The sequence below is a fragment of the Myotis brandtii genome, unplaced genomic scaffold, assembly GCF_000412655.1.
Source record: "Myotis brandtii unplaced genomic scaffold, ASM41265v1 scaffold822, whole genome shotgun sequence".
Lineage (NCBI taxonomy): Eukaryota > Metazoa > Chordata > Mammalia > Chiroptera > Vespertilionidae > Myotis > Myotis brandtii.
Window position 1 is genome coordinate 651,326 of NW_005371333.1, and position 18,720 is coordinate 670,045.

General features: G+C 37.2%; 1 protein-coding gene across 7 annotated transcripts in view; it reads left to right on the forward strand.

The window, feature by feature from the left end:
- INPP4B (inositol polyphosphate-4-phosphatase type II B) overlaps window positions 1–18,720 on the forward strand; it is a 484,095-nt gene that overhangs the window by 345,656 nt on the left and 119,719 nt on the right. For all 7 annotated transcript variants that reach the window (XM_014531700.1, XM_005884189.2, XM_014531699.1 and 4 more), the window contains 3 exons: window positions 6,855–6,985; window positions 7,360–7,464; window positions 16,460–16,568. In XM_014531700.1, the coding sequence (XP_014387186.1) occupies window positions 6,855–6,985; window positions 7,360–7,464; window positions 16,460–16,568 (345 nt within the window). The remainder of the gene's footprint in view (window positions 1–6,854; window positions 6,986–7,359; window positions 7,465–16,459; window positions 16,569–18,720) is intronic.

The following is an 18,720-nucleotide window of genomic DNA, read 5'->3' on the forward strand; positions in this document are numbered from 1 at the left end:
GTAATTTTCATGGCTGCCTACAATGGAAAGGCACATAATTAATATATGTGGAATTACGAGAAACTTCATTGATGTGCCACCATTTTAAACATAAATGGAACACTGAGCTTTACAATATTAAAAAAATAAATGTTGTCCATGTTTGATAAACTTAAAACAAACTTCAAAGGATAAAAAAGACTTTATTTATAAGTAAATACCAAATCACCTTTATCAGGGGCAGCAAATAGACTCTTACGATAGACTAAGACATACTTTTTATTCCTAATTTTTAATGTAGTTACCTAAAATTAAATGACAGAATTTAGCTGTTTATCAAATGCAAACAGATTCTGTGATTACAACTGAATCCTCTAGTTATTGTGCTCCAATTCTTAGTCTTTGCTTATAACTTGAAACCTCCTTGAGTCTACAGCATCCACTTACATAGTACAACATCCACTTACATTAATGTCAAGTGAAAATCAGTAAATGACCATTCTAGTCTATTTTCAGTGAATTAGTGGCTTATGGATTGCAACATGAACAACATTGTCATTTACAAAAAGGCTTTTTTTAAAAAAAGAAAGAAAGAAAGAAAGAAAGAAAGGCTGTGATTTATAGATGCAGTTTTTATTTTTGTCTGGGTTAAAGCACAGTTTGAATTGTGGGTTGAAAATACTGTGAAACCTGACATCGAGTTGAACTTTGTTCGGTTTTATGGTGTTACCCAACCACTTTATGAAATTGAAGTCACCACTGGTCATTTATGTAGTCTATTCTTCACTGGAAATTTTAGTATTTAATTCTTTTTCCTAATGGGTACATTTTTTATGACTTCTTTTGGGTTTGAGTTAATTTTGCATAATGAATGAAAGCAGTTGACCATTAAACTTTCCATCCATCTATACCCACATGTAGTTTTAGACTCTGATAGTTTTAAAAGGTTCCATTTTTATTCTAAAAATGGTATTGTACAGTTTATTGGGGGAAAGTATTTCTATTTACCTAGGTAATAATTTCAAATGACATTTTAATGTCTTTTTTACTGGGTCATATCTTTGGTATATAAATTTTTATTTGGTCTTAAAATCCTTATAAATGATTTAATTATTATTCCCAGGCACTCTTTATTAAAGTAACTACTTTTCATAATTTTGAATTTACATGCCCAAGTTTTTAACATTTATCATTCTGGACTCAAACTTCTAATAAAATAGGGGGCTCGCATGTGGAGCTTTGACCTCAGAACTAGAGAGATTTCTTGTGCAAGTCTCTTAGAAAAGCTAAACATCTCTATAAGCAATTTTCGTCTGAAGAAGTTAAAAGAGTTTGTGTAAAATGTGGTGGGAGGGATAAAAAGCCATGAAAGAGCTCCAACTATCTTCCAGATGTTTTTATCTCAACCTACCTTCTAACTTCCTTTGCAACAAGCAGAGAGAAATCTTTGTGATAGAATCCCTGTATAGTTAGTATGTTGGTAAAGGTTCTCCACAGAAACACAACCATAAAGTGTGTGTGTGTGTGTGTGTGTGTGTGTGTGTGTGTGTGTGAGAGAGAGAGAGAGAGAGAGAGAGAGAGAGAGAGAAGTATGGTAGCTGACAAGTTCTAATATCTTGGAGGTGAGTTGTCAAGCTGGGGTCTCAAGAGAAGGTATACTGTATTCCTAGTTCAAAGACCAGCAGGCTTGAGACCCAGGAAAAGCCAATGCTTCACTTCATGTCCAAAGGCTGAAAAAACAACAACACGAGTATCCAAGCTCAAAGTCAGTATGGCAGGAGGAATTCTCTCTTACCCCAGGAGGGTCAGCCCTTTTTGCTCTATTCAGGCTTTCAGGTGATTGGATGAGGCCCACCCAAAGTAGGAAGACCAATCTGCTTTACTCAGCCTAACAATTCAAATATTAATCTGATCTGGAAACTTCCTCCTAGACACCTACAATAACATTTGACCCAATATCTGGACACCTTGTGATCCAGTCAAGTTGATGTCATAGGAAGACTATCAACCATCATAGGAAGAAATTCCATATGAAGATGTATTTTCTAATCTTTGTGTATTCTTAAGGAAGACTCGACCAATCCAAGGTTACAGATCTAGATCATACAAGGTTAGAGGATTCAGTAGTACCTCCTTTATTTTTCAGATCTCTCCATTTTAACTAGGAGAGAACTCAGCATCCTACTTTATGTTTTGACTTTTGTCAAATTCAGGAAAAACTAAGGATAATAACCTGCAAGCAAACCTTTCATTTGCTCAATCAACAAACCTCAGTCAAACAGAACTGTGGTAGGACAAAAAGACGAGGGAGACAAGTCTCTGCCCCTCACAGGCTCAGAGCATGTTTCCCCCATGTTGAAATTCCCTCCTTGTATATATCATCAGTAGGCTTTCGAATGTTATTTTAAACAGAAGCTTTAACTAGAGGCTAAACTTTCTTTTATTTTTTATGTTTTAATTTTGTAATTTTTTTTTTTTAGCAACAGAGCCCTACCCTCCACCCCCCAAACAAACTGTACACAGAATTCCCATATAAATCAAAGAGATTCACTTGGAGCTGATTGTTCTAGTGGGGGTTGAGTGAGGAAACAGGCCTGATGCCTGTCCACTTACTTGGCTTCTCTTTTGTTCAACATCCTCCCTTTGGCCCTCTGCCATAACACTCCCAGGGCTATAAAAAACAAAGTTTTAAACCATTTATCTATTTAATATTCTTGCCATGCTTTATGCATTATATATATAAAAAAACTTTACAGTAGCTTTGGCTATTTATTTCCCAGTTCCCCTATGCCTCATTTTGTGTTCAATTATGTCTCTTTATTCTTCATAGGGTTGTTTTTTAATTTCATTTTTCCTTTATGTTATTCAATTGTATGTGTTTAAAACATTATATATATATAACTTACTATTTTGCTGAAGAGGAGAAGCATATATTTTGAAATATTTAAACAAGGTAAGACAAAACAAACCATCTAGATAAAAAGTGTGCCTTTACCTACAACCTTGGACTTCTCCAGTTAGAATTGTGGTTCTTGGGCTATGGGTTTTGGAGGTTCTGTCAGGGGACCAATTCATAGTCCCACTTAACTAGAAGTTATGATGGACTCCACATGTGATCTGGTTACCACACATTCCTCATTACAATGGTCCAGCAAAGACAGTACGAGATACTATTCTTACCATCATAAGGAAAGAAGACTGCTGTTTCACAACCTGAGAAAAAAAATGTCTGGAACTCAGAGGTGCCCCATGCTCAGATATGAGTGGGCAATTGCAGCAACTGGGATTCCATATGAGCAAGACAACTAAGGGCCTAATCCCTTTTGATTAAAGTCTGAGAGACCTCACAAGGCAGCAACCCAGACCAGCTGAAATGCCAGTGACATATGAAGAAAATCTGGAATGAATGGTAGAGGAGATTGGTGATTAATATTATTAATTAGGCCCCAAGGATCAGCTGGAGTATTAGATATTGTAGCTTGGTTCTTTGCCTCTCCTTAAATCTTAGAAATAGCAACTAGTATGACCTTGAAGAATTGTACTTGAACTTCTCTTTCGGGAGGTATGAGGAATGTTGTGTTATATGCTCTCTGGGTATCAGAAAATGATGCAAGTGCATTGGAGTTGTGCAAGGTGATGCCCCTCCTGGGCCCAGTTTATATGCTTTCCTATAGTGGCTCAACCCTAATATGTCTTCACTTTTTGACCACTCATTTAGTGGAGATCCCCATATATTGTTACTGTTGTCACTTAATTTCCTAACTCCATCAGCTGTATCAGCCTCCCTGAAGATTACGACCAGACATTAGCATGCCTCCCATGGCATCTACATGGAAAGATCCAGAGTGGCTCTGGCACCTGTGTCATATCAGACCAGAACCAGGAAAGTTCTGTCTCCACCGGGATATTGCTTCCCCAGTGGCTACCCAAAGGAGATAGATTACACAACTGGCATGCAAAGGAGTTAATATTCCACAGGCTGAATCTTTACCAGTGAAATATAGAAGGTAAGGAAGTGGCATATAAATGTCTCTTCCCCCATCTAACAAGCTGTTCCAAGGTGCGAAGGTGCCATATGACTTCTCTAGAGTTGTTGCACATGACCTAGCAACCAGCCTTGTTTTCTTGTGAAGTTCTGCCCAGCTCAGGAACATACCACCTTATGTCTGCTGCTGCTTTTTTCCTACAACACTTTTCTTCTTACCTCCCTCATGCTTCCCTGGGGTTGGATCTCACTATTAAACTCCAAAGTTTCTGTTCACCAAGTAACAAATTAAAATATAATATAAACTCTATTTTCCTGATTGAAAAATTTTCTGATTTTGGTACACCTAATTATCTTCTATTTTTATGTATATTAATGTATTAATCTAATGAATTTCTTTATTTTTTTAAACTTATAGCTACTTTCTTTCTCTGCCTCACTTTATTTTACAACTTGTTCATTACTCAACTTGTTTATGATACCGTTATTCTGTAGTTCCCTTATTTTTGACTGTTTTTAATGCAAAGGTACTTTATGTTGGTTATATGTCTTTTTCAGAATGTGTGCCATTGCAATGCCATTTTTTAGAACAAAAAAGTTGTGAATGCCAGATTTCTCTATGTATTCCTGTGTATAAATTTTGACATAGTGGAAGAGTGTAGTAAAATTTAAACAAAACTTTATGGACTAATCCCAGCATATTTTAAGTCATTCCCCACAGATCACTAAACTTTTCTGACTATACTTCCAGACTTCTCTTAGGCAAGGAGATGTATGCCATGTCAGGATCCCACACCATAGTAAGGGTCTTTGCTATCTCCCTCTCTTTACTCCCTAATCACCTCCTTTTAATTACTATTTCTGATAATTATTCAGAGGCAACATAAATTTTAAACCTACTAGTATTAAACATCTATTATTAAGCAGACATACCTAACTAATATTTCTATCATAAGTGTATATTGGAACTAAAGCCTAAAAGCTTACAAATTAAATTGATATATTATACTAGCTATCATCCTTTGATTTGAAATAATTGCCCAGGTTTTTCTAAACTCGGATATCTCCAGTTTGGGGGATTATTTGTTTGCTTTGGTGGTTGTTGTTGCTTGTCTTGAATTTAAATAGCCTGGTATTTGCGTGTACACAGAGAACTTGATTCCCCAATTCTTCAACCTTCCCTCCTACCCCATCTTTGGTCATGAACTTTCTTTACTCTCACTGTCTATTGATTAATTACTTCTTCCCCCACAAATGTTGTGTGATGACAGCTAATCTGTGGGACAGTTGAGAATGAGATGAATGTTCAAAAAGTTATAAAGACCTCAAATGAAAGATATAGCAAAACTACATTGCATCCCATTGAAACAAAACAAAGGCAGCTACAAACATTTGGAACCAAGTCACATTTTTGCACACCATCCATTACTCTTGCATTTAACAGGATGTTAAAGATTCTACATCTTCTGAATTTATTAGCTTGGTATTTCGCATGTTACACAGCCAAAATAGCAAAGAAGGTTCATTATTGCTGGTTAAATTAGCCTCATGAAAATGTTGTTGGTAAAAGGTTACAGGAATGAATAAGAGATTTAACCAAGCAGCATATTAAAACCATTTATCATTATAATTTGAAAAGGCATTCTGATTATTTAAATTAACTTGGATAAAGGGTAGAGAATTAGATAAAAGTTAATAATTAAAACCTAAATGGCATGATTAGCTTTTTCTTTTGATAAAGAAGGGGCAAAACATATGCAACATTTACTTAAATTGGCCTCATGGGAGAAACTGAGACCAATAAAATCATACCTGATCATACTATTTATTGGCTTTAAAAAATTATATCTCTATTATATATAAATTAGATTACCCGAATAGCTTATGTTTCCTTCGAACATAGTCTGATTATCCTTCTCACTTTATTTCATTTTGGATGGTCAAAGCCTAGAACTTAGCATTTTTCTGTTGAGGTTTTTTAACTGAATGGCCTCTATGTATATTAGATAGTCTTTGCCATCTTTGTGAAAAATTTTTAAAAATATATATTTTTATTCATTTCAGAGAGGAAGGGAGAGGGAGTTAGAAACATCTACACTAATAAAAGAGAAACATGGTAATTAGCGTACGACCGCTACCCTTTTCATTGGCTAATCAGTGAGTATATGCAAATTAACTGTCAGCCAAGATGGCGGCCGGCAGCCAGGCACTGAAGCGAGCATGAGGCTTGCTTGCTGCGGACTCCAACGTTCCCGGCCTCACTTGCCGGCCTCTCAGCTGCAACTCTAAGCAACTATGTACTATGTTGCAAATAAGAAGCTAAACAAAACCCCAGAAACCGGCTTCCATTCAGCCGGGCTCGGACCGCAACATTGTATCGATGTTTTCAGCAGCGAGGCCTCAGAGCTAAAGCTGGCCCAGAATAAAAAAAAAAAAGAAAAGAAAACAAGGAGCGGTTGGAAGCTTTAGTCACTCGCCAGCCGGAAAACAGCCCTCAGCCCCTCAGAGAATCATTGATTGGCTGCCTCTTGCAACCCCCCTCACCCCCCTAGCACTGGGGATTGAGCCCACAACTGGAGCATGTGTCCTGGCAGGGAACTGAACCATGATTTTCTGGTTCATAGGTCGACACTCAACTGGCCAGGCTTTGTGAAATTTTTATCAATAAATTAACTTGCACTTTTTTCTCTTTGATATGTTTAATGTTTGTGTGACCTAAATTATTCATATCTTTCTTTGTGTTAAAATGATTATTTCCCCCCTAAAAAGCACATAGAGCTTTCTCAAAAAGAGTGGTGAATCAATTTTTTATGGGTTTAACAACCCTAATTAAGCAGTTTCTGTCTATGGACTTACATAAAAATGTTGTCCCCTTTCCCATTCTTAACAGGAACCAGGAGCTAAAAGAACTTGGTGAACTCTCTCCTCACTGGGACAATCTACGGAAAAATGTCCTTACTCACTGTGATCAAATGGTGAATATGTACCAAGACATTCTGACGGAACTCAGCAAGGAAACAGGTGTGAAAGCAATAACTCTACATACTCAACCTGTGCTGCATTTCATATATGTTATGTGAAAACAATAATAAACATTATTATGGACATAGAAGAGCCAATATTTTTTAAAGCATCTTATAATTCTAATGCTCCCAAATTGGCGTGAAAAATAACAAAGAAAAAAATGCACTATTTTACCTCACGGTATTATTCTAAAGGTAATTGAGAGTTTTAAAAAAATTTAAATATCTGAGAAGAAAAGCAAATCATACAGTTATATTTTCTTCCTAAAGTTTTTGTAACAGTTCTTTATGTCAAATTTATTTTTCAGCAAATGTACACACACACATCCTCATTATTTACTTACTAGTAATATTAAGTTTCTTTCCACTTAGGGTCCTCTTTCAAATCAAGCAGCAGCAAAGGAGAGAAAACATTAGAATTTGTTCCAATAAATCTACACCTGCAGAGGATGCACGTACACAGCCCTCACCTGAAAGGTAGTGTATAGTATTCTTTTCAAAATAGGCAACTGTGTTAGGGTTTAAAAATCTCCACTATTGGCAGACTTTACAATTTAAGCATTTATATAAAGATAAAGATGAAACAGTTGAAGCTGATAATAACCCTGAATATTATAAAAGGCACTATTATTTTTTGTTGTTGTTGCTATGTTTCTGAGGACTACTTGTAGCACCTGAACTGAGTTGCAGGTGAATATGCAAAATGAATATTAGCGTCTTTAAGTAGTGTCAATGACTCCTAATAGCTGCCAATTGTGCTACTATTTGGATTTTAAAAAAAAGAAAAGAAAAAGGCAAAACAAGACTTGTTCATTGTATACTATTTATCTTGAGAAACCAAAGCCCAAAGTTGGACTCAAGCTGTTTCTCTGTCTTGGTGGTGACCGTCCTTTTAACCAAGAATTTGGAAAATGAAAGAACTGGAATAAAAATTTGATGGATTGGCCCAAGGCTTTTAGGAACTTTTGATTACTGAGTGTCTGTCAGCAGTTTGAACATAACATATAATGGTTTCAAACATCATCAAAACCAGAATATCAACAAGTAATAAAGAAGATAAAGTATTTAAATGCTATGTGATAACCAACATGATTTTTTTTCCTAATGGCCGATATGAAGAGGCCTTTATGATATAGTAAAAAGTTTATATATTTTGTAGTGGAATGGAATAGAATTGCAGCTTCACTAGTTTCTATTAAATTTGTTATTTCTAATCTTTCTAATCTGTGTTTTTTTCTTCCAAATGAAGTGAATTAGAGTATGTAAAACACCTAGAATGAACAATAAGAGTTTCCATGATATATGTGGCCTTTGCCATCACTGGGACAAAGTGGATTCTGTCAGCTTTATCATGTCTGTTAAAGTGATCAGTAAAGAGACAATAATATCTAAGGAGGTAGCCAGATGTAGAGGAAAGATGATTTAGAGAGGCAGAAGCATTTTGGAAACATCATCAAATACAAGACTTGATGACTGATAGGATGATGAAATGGGAGAGAAGGATGATCTGGGGTACAGCCTTGGGTGGATGATAGAAGTATCACCAAACCAGGTAGTTTGTCGGGGCAAAATCGATAGAAGCTTGTATTTAAATATGCATTCAAATATTTGGTGATGATTCTTAAAATACTTCCACCAAACAAAGAGAAATTATTATCTAAGTGGCCTTTTACATCATCTTTATTTTTTGAAAATGACAGAACCATTTACATTATGCCTGTCAGCTTTATCATGGCTGTTAAAGTGATCAGTAAAGAGACAATAAAATCTAAGGAGGTAGCCAGAGGTAGAGGAAAGATGATTTAGAGAGGCAGAGGCATTTTGGAAACATCATCAAATGCAAGACTTGATGACTGATAGGATGATGAAATGGGCGAGAAGGATGATCTGGGGTACAGCCTTGGGTGGATGATAGAAGTATCACCAAACCAGGTAGTTTGTCGGGGCAAAATCGATAGAAGCTTGTATTTAAATATGCATTCAAATATTTGGTGATGATTCTTAAAATACTTCCACCAAACAAAGAGAAATTATTATCTAAGTGGCCTTTTACATCATCTTTATTTTTTGAAAATGACAGAACCATTTACATTATGCTGTCTTTTGCCAAGATACTATCTGAAAAATAGACTAGAGTGAGCTAGGATGAATGCAATTCCTCTAGTTTCTGTTTCTCCAATTCAACACGAAGAAACTAGAAACTAAACGAGAGAAATTTAGAAAAGCAAATAAAATTTCTTTTAATTAGTTTGGTTTGGGAAATGTACCAGTGTCCTAGATCTGCCATAGCAGAGCACCATAAACTGGTTGGCTTACACAGCAGAATTTTATTATCTCACTATCTTGAAGCCAGAAATCCAAAATCAAGGTGCTGGCAGAGCCAAGCTCTCTCTGGAACCTGAGGGGAATCCTTTCTTGCCTCATCCTAACTCCCTTTTTTTTTTCCTGATAATCTTTGGTTTCCTTTGGTTTGCTGATGCATCGCACTGATCCTCCATCTTCACATGGTGTTCTCCTCTATGTCCTTCTCTGTGTCCAAATTTCCCCTTTAAGGATGCCAGTCATATTAGATTAGGGCTCATCCTAAGAACCTGATTTCCACTTGATTAATCTGTAAAGACCCTATTTCCAAATAAGGTTGGATTCTAAGATATCTTTCTTGTGGGGCACGATTTACCCATAACAGGATATATGGAGGAATTTTTTATACAGTGGGGCCTTGACTTACGAGTTTAATTCATTCAGAGACCGAGCTCGTTCAGGAGCTCGTTAAGGAGCTCATTAACTCAAATTACTCTATCAACTCAATGCAAAAAATGGGCCGAGAGACAGCTGGTATCTCAAAAAACTCGTTAGTCGGGACACTGGTAAGTCAAGGCCCCAATGTATGTGATAAAAAAATCAAGCAGTGGAGAGAAAAGCAAGATTTTGATGTTAGAACTAGGATACAACTCATAAACTAGAGGATTTTTGTCATAGTAGTTTTCAGAAAGACTGGTTCCTCCCTTTAAAGAACTTAAGGAGAAAATGTAGGAAAGAACAAGTTTTCCTACAGCCAAGAATTAATGTGAAGGTACTGAAATCTATTGCATAATGTATTATATTATATTAGTACTAGAGGCCCGGTGCATGAAATTCGTGCACGGGGGGGAGAGGGTCCCTCAGCCTGGCCTGCACCTTCTCCAATCCGGGACCCCTTGGGGGATGTCCGACTGCCTCTTGCAATCCGGGACCACTGGCTCCTAACCACCTGCCTGCCTGCCTGCCTGATCACCCCTAACCCCTCTGCCTGCCTGCCTGATCTTCCCTAACTGCCTGCCTGATCGCCCCTAACTGCTCTCCTGCTGGCCTGATCACACCTAACCATCTCTGCCTTGGCCCCGCACCCAGGACCCAGGCTTCCCTTATCTGACCAGCTACAGTCACCTGGGCTTCCCTCCCTCAGGACCAGGGATGGGTGGCTTTGCCCAGGCCACAGCCTCAGGAACTGGTGCCCAGGACTGTGGGCGGGTGGCCAGCTTCAGCTTCTCTTCTCCTGGGCTGCAGCCGCAGGCACTGGTACCCAGAACTGTGGGCGGGCGGCTTCGCCCAGCCTGGCTTTGTCAGGAAGGATGTCCGGAAGACGTCCAGTCTAATTAGCATATTACACTTTTATTAGTATAGATGTATATTGCATGTATAAAATATGTATAACATTAAATATTTGTTTTAAAGTATTTATTTTTTATAAGTTTAAAAGTTATTTGAGGTTGGACTTTAAATAAAGTAGGTGCTTTACAGACTAGATCACCAGCTATATGTTATAGTAGAAATTGAAAATGACTGAATTTTTAGGGACTTACAATTTCTTTGACTGTAATCAAGTTAATAACCACTCTGAGCTTTGCTTTACTTACTTGCAAAATAAAAATTAAAAGGTGTAGATAGTAGTCAATCAAATTTCCTATTTACTTATGTAACATGTATTTAGCAGATTTTGAATTGCAGTTAAATTTATTTAAGATCCATGGTTACTGATTTAAATGTTTGGCTGAATTACAGACAACATTTTGTAAGGTAATGATGCAAGTAAGATTGGCCAAGCCTTAGTATTTCACTGGTGAGTTATTGAATGTAGACTACATTCATTTTCCTTCTTACCATTAGTAAATTGCATCGATTCACCTTTGATTAATATGCCTGCTATATTTGGAGAGGCAGCTTTACAAACAATAGCAGGCAGATTTACCAAATCTGAGGCTAATGTCTAGCTCTTGAAACAAGTAACTGAGCAGAACTAATGATGTCATGTCTCATACTGACAAGTGAAATAACCTCCATTTAACTTCTGGTGCCCCCAGACCCATTAAGATAAATTTTCATCCTTATTCATTATTGAAATTAAATGCAAGAGAGTACCCACCACAATAGAGATCTTATAGAGCAGTGACAATAATAACAAAAACAGTACCCTGAAATTAAGAATACCATTTTCCACTCTGATATATCTCAGTAAATTTTATCTTATTGGAAAATCAGTTTTGAATAGTATAACATCTGGATTCTTGTGATATTATAATATTATATGTTTAAGTTATTTTATCTATTATCTATATATATAAAAGCCTAAGCGACCAAATGACTGTTTGACAGGTCACTATGACGTGCACTGACCACCAGGGGGGCAGACACTCAATGCAGAAACTACACCCTGGTGGTCAGTGTGATCCCACAGTGGGAGCGCCACTCAGCTGACTGACGGGCACCAGACGCTGGGCTCACAGCTGGCAAGCACAGCTGTGGTGGCATGAGCCTCTCCCCACTCCATGGCAGTGCGCTACCGTGCGGCAACAACAGCAGGCCCAGCAGGGCCGGGATGAGCAGGAGCAGCGCGGTGCCCGCCTGCCGCTTTGCGCTCCCTGGCCGCCTGCCACTTTGCGCACTACTACATTCCTTGGGGGATATTGGACTGCTGGTTTCGGCCCAATCTCTGAAACCGGCAGTCTGACATCCCCCAGGGGTCCCAGATTATGAGAGGGCACAGGCCAGGTTGAGGGACCCCACCGGTGCACGAATCCGTGCACTGGGCCTCTAATATATATATCCGGTGCATGAATTCATACACATTGAAAGGAAATTAATTAGAAGAAATATTTTAGAGTCCAGGGAAGGACTGCAGGAGGTTGGCTCCAGGGTGTGTCCAGTTTGTCTCACCCAGTCCCGACTGGGGCCGATCAGGGTCGTCTTACCCAGTCCTGATTGGGGCCAATTGGGGCTGGCTAGCTGGGGAGGGACTGTGGTAGGTTGGCCGGCCAGGGAGGGACCACAGGAGGGCTCCAGGGCATGTCCAGCCATCTCACCCAGTCTTGATTGGCCGGAACCCAGCAGCAAGCTAACCTACCAGTAAAAGCATCTGCTCCCTGGTGGTCAGTGTGCATCATAGAGACTGGTCGAATGGTTGACTGAACAGTCGGACACCTAGCATATTAGCCTTTTATGTACATAGATCATATTATAGTACATAGGAAAGAGAAAGAAAGAAAGAAAGAAAGAAAGAAAGAAAGAAAGAAAGAAAGAAAGAAAGAAAGAAAGAAAGAAAGAAAAGGAAGGAAGGAAGGAAGGAAGGAAGGAAGGAAGGAAGGGAGAAAGAAAAAGAAGGATGGAAGAAAAGGAAGGGTGGAAGAAAGAAAGAGGAAAGGGAAAAATAGTAAAAGAAAGAACTTACTATATGATATCATAAAGCTGTAGTTGGAGTTAGGTACAATGTCACCCGCATTTCTGTGTAACTATGGATGAATCAGTTGACCTCTTTGCCTCTTAAACTTCCAATCTCTACACTGAAGCTGGAACAAATAAGAGGAGCTGTCAGAGCTCCCTGATTTCTGCATTTCAAGAGTTTGGGTGTATCACCTCATCAACAAAGCATAATTACCTTTAGACATGTTTCATGATGATGCCAAATTTCTTGGACTACTTTGAAACAGATTATCCTCAAAAATCCCTGTGGTCTTGTGAATCATGTCAAAGTCATTTGTGGGCCATTTTGAAGTCAGGGATTATGCTTAAATTGTTCCTTGAAATGAGATCAGCATGTCTACATTTTTTTATTAGCACTATTTTTATAGTTGTAGGAATTTTAAAGAGATCTTCTGGGGAAAATAGACTTATTATTTCATTTCTATTATTAAATGGCGTTTGAAAGGCTATGAAGCAGCCCTATTATTAAATTTCAAGTCAACCTAGTGTATTTAGCTTGATGAGATGCAACTTGAATTTCACTTTTCTATTATAATGTGTACTATACCATTTTCACAAAGCCAGGGACCATTTTTGAGGTATAAAAATATTAGTAGATGAAATACACATTATATTTTATAAGAAAGGAAAAAGGACCTTCAACTTTTTTGCTTAAATTTTCTGTAAAATAAAATGCCCACCTACATTTTTATAGTTGTCTCTTAGTACAAAAAATCAGAAAGCTTTTATTATGCACAGTTAAAGGCTATTTATGTCACAAAATTACTTAATTTAAAGAGCAGGATAAAATGGGTAAATTTTTAAAATGAGACAAATATTACTGATCAGATTGTTATCTTAGAATTTTATTTTTTATTGCCTTTTTTTTATATCTGTTCTCCCTTAAAGGAAATCAATCAATTGAAGTTAATACTAACTACATTCAAAGGAGTGCATCTGCTCTGGCCAAGAATGAACATGGTACTTTAAGTGTATATCATTCTTCATTAACTAAACTGAGATGAGACCAGGAAGTAAATCCCATGGTGTACTTAGATCTGTCTACTAATTTTGTAGTAATGAATGGCAAGTGAAATTCAAGGATGAAGGAGCCAAAATAGATAACTGTTTCAATACAGTGATAACTGGTAGTTATCAAATAACAACTGCAAAATATTAAGACTTCCTGGAGCCTTGTATTGACTTATAGAAGTACCTTACATATTTTGGAGATTGACCCCTCATCAGATAAATGGTTTGCAAATATTTTATCTTGTTCTCCTGTTCTCTATGTTGCTTTTATACCTTATTGTTTCCTTAGAAATGTTTTTAACCCTCACCCAAGGATATATTTTTGTTTTTATGAGAAGAGAGAGAGAGAGAGAGAGAAATATCGATGTGAGAGAGAAACATTGATCTGTTGCCTCCCATACATGCCTCTGCTGATGATCAAACCCGTAACCTAGATATGTGCCCTGACTCGGATCTGAATACTCAACCTTTTGGGGTACTCATGACACTCCAACCAACTGAGCAGCCTGGTCAGGGCCAGCAGAAGCTTTTCAGTTTGATGTAGTCCCACTTGTTTAGTTTTGGTTTTGTTACTTGTGCTTTTAGTGTAATATCTATGAAATAATTTTACAGACCAATATTATGAAATGCCCCTAAGTTTTTTTCTAGTAATGTTATAATTTTAGTTCTTATGTTTAAGTCTTTAATCCTTTTGAGTTGATTTGTGTGCATGAAGGGTCTAATTTCAATCTTTTCCATGTAGGTAATCTTAAGCTCTCCTTGTTCTTTTATTATTGAATGTGTTTCAGGGAGGGATATATGGTTATCTTCTTCCCCTGGAGATATGTATGTTCCAGATTTCAATTTTTTTTTCTGGATAGTGTATTCAAACCTCTTATTCTTCGATTAAGAATAGTAATTCCCTGTGTAATCCAAAGACAAATTAGATAAACAATTCATCCTCAAAATATTAGTTTGTTTATTGACAATTCAGCATCTACAACATGCACACATTTGAATGTTCTCCTAATCTTTGAAATATATGAGAAGAACTGAAGCCTGTGTTTTGGGCAGAGTGACTGAATGGCCACCAACACAGGAGAAGCATCTGCACTGCGGATGCAAGGAGGCTAAGATTGAAGAGGCAGTAATAATCCTGACATGAACTGAGGAAGGTTCGAATTAAAATAAAGAGATTGACAGTGATAAAAGAGAATAAAATTTGGGGAGCAGAGTTGTTGAAACTGATCAGATAAAATGATGAGGGAAAGAAAGCAACTGATCTTGAGAGCTTGAGAATTTTAGTTTGGAATGTTTAAAGGAATGTGTTGTCTATATTTGTTATAGGAAACCAGGGAGAAAGGGCAGGTTGAAAGAGTTAGAACAAGTTAAGATTAATAGCTGGCTGACATTCAGAGATGTTCCTAAGGCTGGTAGGAATAGGATTATTTAGTGGGGTGAGCTCATGACCATTTAAGAAAGCTGTGACCCCTTTCCAGGAAGTAAAACAGTTGCACTTACAAAAATGTATATATGGTCACAGATACCTGGAACCTTTTTCTTAGGCCTGGGTTAAAGTCCCCTAGGCAATTTTTTTAAATTACACAGAAGTCTAATATTCTGTTATTTTAAGATAAGCTGACTTCTACTTTATTGGCGACTTTTTAAAAGGGCAACAGGTTATCACTCCAGCAATCTATTAAATGATTGTTCAATATTTGCTTTATTGATGGGTTAGTTTGTATTCAGTTCTTTCGTGACCTTGAGTTTTGAAGACATTTATTGTTAAGAAAGATATTACTGGTGCATTTAGATTGAACCACTTTGGAAAAGTTATGGTGTTTACCTGAAGCTAATAAAATAATGTATGTTTTCCCTGTAAATGAGATCTGAAAAACAGTCAATGTGTCAATACCAAAATCAACATGAAAAGGATCTACTATGAAATTAGGTTTCTCAGATAAAATGTAGTTTAACAAGAGGGCATTCACTCTGTCTTCTTTCTGATGGGGATACTTTTCATTATAATATATGGCATTTTTTAAGGCCATAAACTTAATATGTATGAAACCTGATGGCTTTCAAGATCAAGGGATTGAGTTTCAATTTAAATGTATGGTTATTTTGCAAAAAAAAAAAAACACACACAAAAAACCCCCACAAAATATCTTGCTGGAAAATAGATCAGGAGACATATTGTGTATTCTTCTTTCACCTGAGGAAATTGCAAAAGCTTGCATTAAAATTGTATAAGATTTTATATACACAGGCAGAAACTACTCTATATAGATTTTTAAAAAATGCACTGGTACTGTTCTGGCTTTGAACCAAAATGCTTCTTTTCTCTGTAAATTTCGGTGGAAAGATTCATTATTGTTGAATTTCAATATGATTGCTAATTAAATGATGCAAAACTCAATAAAATAAAATACACAAAAGACCAATTAGCATGTTATCTCAGTAAGTATACAGACGAATGAGAGAACATACTGTTCTACACAGTAGCTTATAATTAAGATGTAGTCATAAATCAAGGATATATTATAACTTGTATAGGTGCACAGGTGGCTTTTAGAAAGATAAATTAGCTCCTCTTGCCCCCTTGAGATGCAAGTTCATAGTGATTCCTGCAAAATTAAACAGAATAATGTCTCAGACTTCCGACATTGTGTATGCTTCAGTGCAAACAGCATGCTGGAGAGAAATGTTTGCAAAGTGTTCATCTCCTTGTCCATTCCCGTTCCAGATGCTCTCTATGATGTTATCACCGTGGGAGCCCCAGCTGCCCATTTTCAGGGATTTAAGAATGGTGGTCTTCGGAAACTACTCCACAGATTTGAAACGGAAAGAAGAAAGTAAGTGATGACAAGATGCATTAATGGTTATCTTCCCTTTGGAGAAGTTTATATACACATTCATAATAAAGAAACTTGGTCCATCACAATAACTTAAAGATGTTGAACTTCTAAAAAATACTCGAACAGAAATGAAATTAGAATAAATTAAGTGCCTGAGTGTGTTGCTTATTGAGTAGTGCTGTGCTGGCAAAAAATTTTTGTGGAAACAAAGCTACTAAAACAAGAGAGTATTCTAGTATCAACTATTGCTCATTCAGTGGAAATATGTTCAGGTAGAGATTTAGCTAAAAGCATCGTCTTATGTAATTGAAAAGCCAGACATTTAAAGGAGATCATGAGGCCTAATTTATGACTCTCACCCTATTGGTGATTCCCACTGTGGTCCGAGGCAAGGCATATGAACTGCCCTGCCATTTAATTATGCCATTTGAAAAAGAGACATGGTACAGAACTCTTATCAGTTACATGATGAGATTGAAAGAGAAAACATTCATTTCTTAGAGAAAAAGCATGACACAAAACCTAAAGTATTATTTCTATTATTTATAACTAAAGGCCCCACACATGGATTCATGTCATTCATTTCTTAGAGAAAAATCATGACACAAAACCTAAAGTATTATTTATAACTAAAGGCCCCACACATGGATTCATGCACTGGTGGGGTCCCTCGGCCTGGCCTGTGGGGACCGGGCCAAAACCAGCTCTCTGACATCCCCCGAGGGGTCCCAGAGTTTATCTTATAATATCCTGTGATTATGATTGCACTTAAGTAAACCATAAAAAGTTTTATCCAGACGTGAATGGAAACTTTTCTTTTTAAGTCGTTACTCTTCTTAGATTAAGAACCCGAATTTTGAAAGTTAGGGGGAAATAGTATTCTGTTGTCATAGTTGGTTTAGTAGTAATATTAGAAAATCTACCTGAGTGGCAAAATCACCCTCTTTAAATTTTAAAGTTGTATCACATTTATAACATGCATAACACATGTATTATTAGGTGTCCAATGTTCAGGACAAACGCATTAAAAATAACTTTGAATTGAATAACTGATATACTATTATATAAATATATAAGCTAATGAGGCACATATATTTTTCTTTCTTGTTTTAAAGAAATTGACTTTGATTCAATACTAGTACTATTAACTCAGCTATAGCCCTTACTGAGATTTCACCAGGTTTTTTTGTTTTTGGTGAGGAGAGTGTATAGTTCTATGAAACTGTATCACAGGTGTAGACTAGAGTAATCATCACAAAGAACTGTTCCATGACCACAAAGAAACTCCTTCTGGTATCCCTTCTGCTGCAAAAAAAATAGTTCTGTTGCCTCATGATTGTAACAGAGGGGAAGTCAGAGTTCCAACCAGGGGCTCTGAGGGGAGAGGCACCTCCCGTTTAATTCATGGGGGTTGGAAGTTGGTTCATTCACAGAATCCATGGGGAAAGGGATGCTGTCTCTTTGCTAAAAAGGGAATGGGAGTAGAATATAGGTTTCTGCCCATGGTTTCTCATTGACCCTCTCCCTCTGCTGTACCATCTTCAAATAGGGAGAGACACTGCTATTTTTATTATGTGCTATTCATCCCTCGAATAGGCAAGTGTATTTAAAAGTTTTATTTTTGTTGGGCTACCCTTTTACTAGTCCTTTGGTTTTTCTTGGCTTCTATTTTTTAGTTGACATTGTGCTGCATTGAGGACTTGTCTAACACCCAAGTTGGGATATATAGTAGGCAAGAAAAAAACCCATAGAATTCACTGTCATTGTCATATCATTCCCTAGATCCTGGGGCTCCCAGCCAATCTTCCTTCTTTGCTCTTAGAGTCTTCTGATAAATGACTTACGTGTTGTGACTCGAGTATGTTTTGTGATTAGCAGGAGAAGGAAAATAGATTGTGTGTACTCCATCTTGTCTGGAACTGGGCAGCTCTATCTTGAGAATTCACTTAATTTATTTGTTTTTCTCAATCCAATTTTAAAGTGCCTGACACAATTAAAAAACGGAAAACTGTCCCCAGGGCACAAAGACTCTAGCTCAGCGGTTCTCAACCTGTGGGTCGCGACCCCCTTGGCGGTCGAACGACCCTTTCACAGGGGTCGCCTAGGACCATCCTGCATATCAGATAATTACATTACAATCCATAACAGT